At 46.7% G+C, this 10,000-nt stretch overlaps 1 protein-coding gene across 5 annotated transcripts in view; it reads right to left on the reverse strand.

Moving 5' to 3' along the window:
• Positions 1 to 10,000, reverse strand: part of arhgef10lb (Rho guanine nucleotide exchange factor (GEF) 10-like b) — a 99,250-nt gene that overhangs the window by 57,970 nt on the left and 31,280 nt on the right. For all 5 annotated transcript variants that reach the window (XM_063208421.1, XM_063208420.1, XM_063208418.1 and 2 more), the window contains 3 exons: positions 9,395 to 9,574; positions 4,312 to 4,428; positions 2,255 to 2,347 (listed from right to left, as the gene is read on the reverse strand). In XM_063208421.1, the coding sequence (XP_063064491.1) occupies positions 2,255 to 2,347; positions 4,312 to 4,428; positions 9,395 to 9,574 (390 nt within the window). The remainder of the gene's footprint in view (positions 1 to 2,254; positions 2,348 to 4,311; positions 4,429 to 9,394; positions 9,575 to 10,000) is intronic.

The following is a 10,000-nucleotide window of genomic DNA, read 5'->3' on the forward strand; positions in this document are numbered from 1 at the left end:
GGATGAATTTGAATTCAAAGTAATGCCATAATACGAACACTAGGTGGTGTCATTACCTTGAATTTCTTTGAATTTTAGCTACACCACCCATTGAGAGTACATAGAATACCACCACCTAGTGTTCATATTATGGCATTACTTTGAATTCAAATTCATCCAATTCGGAATTTCGTACAAGCCTGGCACACACACACACACACACACACACACACACACACACACACACACACACACACACACACACACACACACACACACACACACACACACACACACACACACACACACAGGGCAACATACCGAGATGCAAACACACATATACACGAACGCACACTCACACAGACACACAGACACACACACACACGCACGCATGTGCGCATGCACGCACGCACGCGCGCACACACACACACACACACACACACACACACACACACACACAGACACAGACACAGACACAGACACAGACACAGACACAGACACAGACACAAACACACACACACACACACACACACACACACACACACACACACACACACACACACACACACACACACACACACACACACAACCTCCCCACCCACCTATCCGCTGGTTTGCATACGTAATTCCCTAGCACAGCATGTGGTACCGCGGCAGTGTTTTTTTCTAATTTTCTGTCTCAGTGGCAGTGCACAGTGTTTATTTTAGTCCTGCCTCGCCTCGCACTGGCTCCAGTTCCCTCTCGAAGAATCACATACGCCGCTGTGCTCACATCTACTGGCATGTCAAGCGGAGTGCTCACCCAACCCAGCAAGTGAAGGTGACCTTTGTGGTCTGCGTCTGGATACCGCTGTGCTAGCTTGCGTGTCTTAGTGAGAGGGGTGGTCTGACGGGTGCAGGGGGTGGCTTTGGGGGCTGGTGGTCGGTGGGGACATGTCCATGCCACTTTTGAGATTAACCTAGCTTGTCCCCCACCACTTTTTCACGAATATAATGCAAAAACAGCATACCCGGACAATTTGCCATTGAAATGTCCCCACTACCTTACAAGCCAAACCTACACCTTTGCTTAGTGGGGTGGTCTGGCGGGTGCAGGGATGGAGTTGGGGGTGGTGGTCGGTGACTGGGTGGGTGGGTGGTTGGGTAGGTGGGGGTGCTGTTGGAGAACATGGTTGAGTTTGTCGAAAGCATAGTTGCTAGCCAGTGCGCAACTTGGGTAGTTGACAATGGGAAATCGCATCACAACCAACAAAGTAAGTAATGTAGTTAGCAACTATAGTTTTATAAAGTACGAGTAGAAGAATCTGGAAAAATCCTGGAAAAATCGGGAACTCCAGCCACTTTGCAGAGCTCCAACGAGGGAGGCGGGCCAACCGTGCCGTTTGGGAAAAGTTAATCGTTATGCTCGAGGTCAGACCAAGACTCGGAGAGATTTGAAAATCAATGATAATCAGGCTAGGTGGACGCAGGGGTGGATAGGAGAATCTGTCGTGAGGTGGTCCATGGTTGGAGAACATTGAAGATCTGTGTAGGTGGTGTTGGGTGGGTTGAGGTCAGAGCCCGTGGTGACAGTGAGGATGGGGGGATCTTTGTGTGGATGAAGGGAAGGGCAGTACTTGGAGCAGAGGTGGTCAGCAGGGGTTTGGGGGGCTGTATGGGTGGTGGTCGTCAATATAGAGTAGTGTTTCTCAACGGGGGTGGCACAGCCCCCCAGGGGTGTTGGGGGGATCTAGGGGGGGCGTTGAGAAGGATACAGCTGAGAGGGGGCGGTGCTTAGTTGCCATTGTGGGGCATTAATCCATTTCGTTTTATAATAATAAGAGGGGCATTGTCAGGGTTATGATGAGGTCAAGGGGGTGCTGGGAGGCTTGTGATGAGGCCAAGGGGGCGTTTGTTCAAAAAAGATTGAGTACCACTGATATAGAGTGAGTGTGTGTGTGTGTGTGTGTGTGTGTGTGTGTGTGTGTGTGTGTGTGTGTGTGTGTGTGTGTGTGTGTGTGTGTGTGTGTGTTCAATGATTCAAGGATATTTATTTGTCATATACATAGAGACACTTTTGTGTCACTTGTATTGAAATGCATAGCCATGTGTGTGTGTGCCCATGTGTATGCGTGCGCACGTGTGTGTGTGTGTGTGCATGCCTGTGTGTGTGCATGCGTGCATACTTGCATATGTGTGTGGTGTCTGTGGGCACTGCCCACCCATACAACCATACATACCCACCCACCTACCCGTGCGTGCCAGCAGGTGGGCATTGCAAGCCGTGGGCACTGACCTGTAGCAGCAGGATAAACTGGGGGAAGCGCTGGATGGGCTTAACCATCAGACCGTACAGCGTGATCCTGTCAGCGCTCAACGCCTGCTTCCTCTGCAGAAACCAGAGAGAGGTGGAGAGAAAAAAGGGGAGAGAGAGAGAGAGAGAGAGAGAGAGAGAGAGAGAGAGAGAGAGAGAGAGAGAGAGAGAGAGAGAGAGAGAGAGAGAGAGAGAGAGAGATGACAGATACAGAGTGAGAGAAAGACAGAGAGAGAAAGAGAGAGAGAGAGAGAGAGAGAGAGAGAGAGAGAGAGAGAGAGAGAGAGAGAGAGAGAGAGAGAGAGAGAGAGAGAGAGAGAGAGAGAGAGAGAGAAAGAAAGACAAAGAGAACTCAGTGGGGGTGAAAGGTCATGTGTTGGCTTGGTACTCAGCTGTGACCCGACATCCCAGAATACTGCACGGACGGACATATCTTTATTTTTGCATGTACGGAACTAGGAAATGACAGGGCAGCATTTCACTCCACCGCGGTACTGCAGTGTACCAACCAGGGGAGATAAAAACAGTATGAGTCTATTTTCACAGCCTTAGTAGGTAGGACACACGAAAGCTCGGTGTGTGCTTTTGGCTGCGCCAAATGCCAGCAGGTAGAACATTTGAGAGAGAAAATAGCAAAAGGTTCTAAGGCTATGTTGGACGAGCATGTTTGATACAGTGGGTCATTGACAATTAACTGATAGATCAGAGATATTTACCTGTCTAGACAGTTAATTAGTTGATAAGGTGTGATTAGGTGTGCTTTTTTGCCCAAAGTTTCAAAATGACTGCCTAGAGTAGTATTTCATAAATAATGAAATACTATGGTCCGAATTCATTCAACTCATTTTACTAAATAATTTGATCCAAATTCTATCTTGTGTATGTGGGACAGAGGATTAATGTTTGTCATTATGCAGTGTAGATAATGAGTGTAGATTATTTATGGTGTTCTCTTCCGGAGAGGATAAAAAAACAGCATAATGCATATGCAACAATTTGTCAATTGTTTGGCTAGCTCTCAAAAAGTAAATTAAAGTTAAAACTTTCTGAGTTAAGCTTGCTCCTACCATAATGAATGTCTGAAGACAAAAAATAAATAGATAAAAAAAGAATAACAACTGATTTTAAAGTTGTCCTGTGCAAACTATTGGTGGTCATAATAAAAAATCATGGGCTGGCTCGTGCAGGTAATTAGTTAACTTTTTAATGCTACTTTGTGCCCCTTTAAACTCTATAATATATGATTCCCCATCCCCATCCCCATCCTCATCCCGAACATCATTCCCTTCCCCACTCGGTCCCCGTCCCCATCCCCACCACATCCCGACCCCGACCCCGACCCCGACCCCCATCCCCATCCCCACCACCATCCCCATCCCCTTCTCCATCCCCATCCCCATCATCTTCCAGACCCCATCCCCATCCCCACCCCCATCTCCATCTGCATCCCCATCCCCACCACATTCCCATCCCCAGCCCCATCCGCATCCCCATCCCTATCCCCATCCCTGTCCCCATCCCCATCCCCATCTCCATCCCCGTCCCCATCCCCGTCCCCGTCCCCATACCCGATCCCCTTCCCCACCACATCCCCATCCCCTTCCCCAACCCCATCCCCAACCCCATCCCCATCCCCATCCCCTTTCCCATCCCCAGCCACATCCCCAACCCCAACCTCATCCCCATCCCCAACCCCAACCCCATCCCCATCCCCATCCCATATCCCCATCCCATATCCCCACACTGCAAAAAAATAATCTTAACAAGCTTATTTTTCTAGTTTCAAGTAAAAAATCTTTCTTATTTTAGGTAAAAATCACCCAATAACTAGTACCTTTTAACTGGAATTTAGAATTAGAAATTAGACTACTTATACTTGTTACTGTTGTACTGTTTGATATTTTCTTTTACTTGTTGTTAGCAATATTAGCTTGAAGCGAGTAAAATAATCTAAGATTGACTAGATGTTTTTACTTGAAACTAAAAAAATCAGCTTGCTAAGATTTCAATTTTTTGCAGTGCATCCCCCATCCCCTTACCTTCAGGAACTCCAGAAAGGCTGGTTTGGACATGCAGGCCTTTTTAATGAGTGCCATGGCGCTGGTGAAGTTGTTGACATACTCGCTGTACACATCCAGGACCATGGACTTGGAAAACTGCAAGGCAAGGGAAACAAAATCATGAAATAATAAGAATAAAATAGAAAAAAACACAGTCTCTGTCTCTGTGTGACATGTGGGACTGTGGTGACACTGTTTTGTTTTCTTGTTTTCGGACCAGAGTTTTTTTTTTTAAAGCTTTTAACAATTCATGCCGCAACTCTTACAGAACAAAAATCCCATTGAATTATATAAGAAAAAATGTTTTTCGTGAACTTGGGAAGATAAACAATTGCAACACTACATGTTTTTCATCTCCCACAGACAGAGACATACGTAAAGGCAGGCAAGCAGACAGAAAGCGAGAGAGAGCGAAGGAGAGCGAAGGAGAGCGAAGGAGAGCGAGAGAGCGCAGACAAGAGAGACAGGCAGAGAGAGAGAGAGAGAGAGAGAGAGAGAGAGAGAGAGAGAGAGAGAGAGAGAGAGAGAGAGAGAGAGAGAGAGAGAGAGAGAGAGAGAGAGAGAGAGAGAGACATTTGTGGCAGTCAGCAGAGAGGATCATGAGGTGCTGGAGTGCTTGAAAGCTCCATGCAGAAAATGGATCCCTATTAGTGTGCTGGGCGTGGAGACAAAGTACTGAGGCTTCAACTCTGGATATACAAATGGAGATGGAGAGACGAGAGAGAGAGAGCTGGAGAGAGAGAGAGAGAGAGAGAGAGAGAGAGAGAAAGAGAGAGAGAGAGAGAGAAATGGAGAAACAGAGCAAAAGAGAGCAGAATGTTTGATGTTGAGAAAGAGAGCACGAGCGAGAGAGATGGAGATGGAGAGACGAGAGAGAGAGAGATGGATAGAGAGAAGGAGCAGAACATTGCATGTTGATTGAGAGAGAGAGAGGAAGAGAGAGAGGGAGCAAAGAGAGTGAAGAGAGCATTAGCGAGAGAGATGGAGGTGGAGAGAAGAGAGAGAGCACGAGAGAGAGATAGAGAAAGAGCAGAACGCTGCTGTTTGAGAGAGAGAGAGCGAGAGAGAGAGAGAGAGAGAGAGAGAGAGAGAGAGAGAGAGAGAGAGAGAGAGAGAGAGAATGAAAGAAAGACAGAAATGTTGGAGTTGGAGTTTGAAACGCCACCGGTCTTGCTCTCTCAGCAGGGGCCTGCACCACTGGCCGAGCTCCTGCTCTCTCACTCACAGGAAAAAAAGAGGAGAGAGAGAGAAAGAAAGAACAAAGACAAAAAAGAAAAAAATAAGAGAAAAAGAGAGAAAGCAGCATCTGCAAGCCGATTTTTCTTTTTCTTTTCCTTTTGATTAACCTTGCTATCTCACTGCGTACACCCCAGATGCCAACAGCATTTTGAGCACAGCGCACAGGAAATGAATGAACAAAGCCTAAATAGGAAATGCTGAGTATAGTAACACAGTTGCTCTTATTCTCTCTCTCTCTCTCTCTCTCTCTCTCTCTCTCTCTCTCTCTCTCTCTCTCTCTCTCTCTCTCTCACTCTCTATCTCTCTCTCTCTATTTCTCTCTCTATATATTTCTCTCTCTCTCTTTCTCTCTCTCTCTCTCTCTCTCTCTGTCTCTCTCTCTCTCTCTCTCGGTCTCTTTCGCCAACACCACTACCCTCCCTGGCTCGTAGTGTCTGCAACAAAGGAACTGAGGTTTGAAAATAAGCCAGGCTATAGAGGAAATGGTCCTCTCTGTTCAGGAGAGGAGGCTAGATGGACCTGAATAGAATGCAAATCCAGAAAAAAAGAAGAAGAAAAAATAACAAAACGTCCTGAAGTGAACTGCGCAGGGGTGCAGAGCTATCATCGCCAAACAGCACACCCAGGCCTGGGTAGAACCTAATTATGAGCCACAATCTGAGTCTACGGTGCAGCTCTTTGACGGGCGCTAAGTCAACACAGCACACGAAGGTGAACGTTACGTGAGATGAGTGAGAGAGTGATTGAGAGAGCGAGAGACTTGGAAGCTTTGATAGGCATGGGCGTCTGATAGGCGCACACAACACAACTTCATCAAAAACCAAAGTAATAATTTGTTTGCCTGTCAGAGAGAAGCTCGGAGCAACATTTCTTTTCCCCCTGCAGTCAATGTTGAAATCGCTCTCCTGTAGACAAACATTGTCCCTCTTCCAAACCAAAGGATAATTCACTGGCTGTAATTAAACGCAAACAATTCAGAAACTTGTACGACTCATTTCCCACGGGGGGAGCGAGATACAAAACAACAAGCGTGTACGCGGGGAGGCGAAAACATCAACACTACACTACAGTAGTAGTAGAGTACTGCTTTCCAAGTCTCGGTACATAACAGCACACAGCACTTTGTAAATAGAATAATCACTCTCTGATACTGTGCAAACAACGACCTGCTGCACTTTTGAAATTGGAAGACAATATGCTTTGAATTCAGTCCTAGTGCTTTGGCTTGAGTGTCTGCTGGCGTATTGTAGCGCACACACATGCACCCGCATGCACACACACACACACACACACACACACACACACACACACACACACACACACACACACACACACACACACACACACACACACACACACACACACACACACACACACACACACACACACACACACACACACACACACACACACTTCATAATTCAACACTTAGCCCAAGAACATTGAACTGTGCTTTGGGCAGTAAGCCCAACGCAGCCAAGGCAATGTGCAATCTTTGCACTTCAACTAGCCATGAGGCAATATCCAGTATGGAATATGATGTTTAAGATAAGACTGTGCACCGCACTGGCTCCCAGGGATAATACAAGGTATGCCTAGGCACAAAAATCAATTTTAATTGAAAATCGAGTTGGGAAGTGAAATCAATTTGTGGTTTTGCTCTTTTTTTTCTTCGGAAAATCATTTTTTCCCATCCCCATATTCCATACAGTGTTACAGTGATGTGAGTCTCTGGTCTTATTCAAGGTCTGTTGAGATACTTTATCTCTGGGGGAAATCGCCCAACTCCAATACTAAGCGTGATCTCTGTGCTCATATGCAAAGGTGGACATTCTGAGTTAAGGAAGTGAAAATCCTGCCATATGTTTGCAGCAGCCAATTTGGATAGAGACAGTAAATGCCCTGCCAGCTATTCTTCCTGTCTGTGCTGCTCCTAACACGGGCGATTTCACTAATTAGCTCGACCTGGCAGGGGTGTGTTAATTGTCATCAGCTGCTTTATTGAATTGGCTAGAGCTCATGTGTGGCAGCAGGACTTTAACATTGTGAACACGGAATACAGTAGCTAGCTAGGCCCAGTTAGCTATTACTCCTCAGTCGAACAGATGAGATAACTGAAGACATCGCCGCTGTTAAAGTAATGTTTAAGCCCTTTTCCTCTTCAGTGGGTCTGCAGGTTGGAGAGGAAATTTCCTTTAAATCCACACATTTCATTCGAACTAGGCGTATAGGCATCAGTGTGCACAGATAGGGACGAGGAGGTGCTAAATCACCTGCCCTTTTGCACTTCTGGACAAAAAGTACCGTTTCTGAAAGTTCTTTTTTGTTGTGTTTTCACAATACAATGATCATCTAGAAAAGTTTGACGAGAGAAAGTGTGTGATAACAATGCCTCGATATAATCCTTATATAGCCCAGTAAGGCAATATAAGGCCCTACTAGCACCTGTCCCCCAGCACCTGCCCCCCCAAAATGTCTGTGCACGCCACTGTGTAAAGGACCTGCTTTTGCAAACTTGCATATTGGACGGCTGCAGAATGAATCCAGTAGGGCCCTTCACACCGCTATGAATCACTGAAGCCATTTTGGAAATGTTTTTTATGTTTGCGCAAAGGGGTTAAGGTCTCAAAAATGTGTTCCTGTTGCTTTAATAGCACAGGCTGACGGATTACCCCTGGCAGGACCTCTACCTACTCTACCCCGGATTGTCCCCACAATGGGCTTAGCTATATGAACTTGCACTCAAGATGAGCTGACATGACCACACATGATTGCTGTATAAAGGGAGGCCAAAGGAGAGATGGGGCTTTATGAAAACAATAGTCGCACTCAGAACTTCATGCAGTACATTTAATGAGACCAACGTTTCGGCTGACGCCTTCATCTTACATCTTACTGATGAAGGCGTAAGCCGAAACGTTGGTCTCATTAAATGTACTGCATGAAGGCCCTACCGTGGCTGATATGGTAGGGCACACGTTTACCACTTGGCTGACCGAGGTTCGATTCCCGGTCCGGGTCCTTTGCCGGTCCTTCCCCGTCTCTCCCCCCCCCCCCTTCAAGTACTGCATGAAGTTCTGAGTGTGCGATGACAATTGTTTTCATAAAGTTTACTATTGACCGCCGCGTGCGCCTCACACGGTGTGCGTTTACTAAAACCAAAGAAGGGAGAAAGGGGGCCCAGAACTGGAACCCTATACATGGGTTTGCCGTTTGTAAACTATCCCTGGCTGCGCAACCCTGGCTGTGCATTGTTCCACCTCTGACTGTTGGAAACTGCTATCACTGCTATCAAAAATGTGCCCACATGGTTGGCTGCTTAGCAACTTGCCCCTCCTCACAACACAAATGTTTGTAAACAAATAAACCTACTGTATGTGTTACATTGTATGTATTGGGTGGGGCGGGGGGCGGCCGGGGCCCTTTCAGATTAACTTGTTCTGGGCCTGCCCAAAGCTGTCAGCGGCCCTGTCTGTATATGTACTTTTGACACAACACAATCCCCCACCACAATCAGTCAGTCTTACCGGGGTCCCAAACAGTATGTGAACCTTTGACACACTACACAATCTGCCAACACAACCAGAGTCTTACCGACAAACAGTATACATTATGTACCCCTGACACTACGCAATCCGCCAACACAATCTGTCAGTCTTACCAAGGTCCCAAACAGTATGTGAACCTTTGACACTACACAATCTGCCAACACAACCAGAGTCCTACCGACAAACAGTATACATTATGTACCTCTGACGCTACGCAACCCGCCAACACAATCAGTCAGTCTCACCGAGGCTACAAACAGGTCACCAAGTCTTACCGAGGCTACAAACAGGTCACCGATGGTCTCGGTGGCGTCCCACTCGGCGACACGTGACGCCAGCGCGATCTGGAACATGGAGTGGCACTGTGTGATCTCCTTCAGGCGGTGGAAGATGGGCTGGATCTTCTTAGTGCTGAGGATCTTTGGCTCGGCCTCCAGTAAGGGTTTCTGGTAGTCCTGCACATGGAGAGATAATGTATATATTATTAAAGGCAGAGAGCGTATTTTTTATTAGTAGATTATTCTGAATGTACTGTACAGTATGCCCCACATTCATTCAAATTTCATGTTTTTCATTAATATTGACCACCACCATTAATTTCTTTGTTTTCATTATTTCATAAACTTATACAATGTACACGTTTCATACATGAATAGGTGGACCCAATCAGTGTACATACACTAATCATGAACATCATTGGCTGCAAAAGCTACTCTGGTCAGACCAGATAAATACTCATGAAAAAGACTAAGCTGGGAGGGGGGGGGCACTGTGGCGCAGTGCGCTAAGCCCCCTACATTTGGGCTTGCGTGCCCATGGGGGCCCTGGTTCGGGTCCAACTGGGGTCGTTTTTCGGCCCTGCCCCATATCTCTCTCCTGCT

The sequence above is a fragment of the Engraulis encrasicolus genome, chromosome 10 (assembly GCF_034702125.1).
Source record: "Engraulis encrasicolus isolate BLACKSEA-1 chromosome 10, IST_EnEncr_1.0, whole genome shotgun sequence".
Classification (NCBI taxonomy): domain Eukaryota; kingdom Metazoa; phylum Chordata; class Actinopteri; order Clupeiformes; family Engraulidae; genus Engraulis; species Engraulis encrasicolus.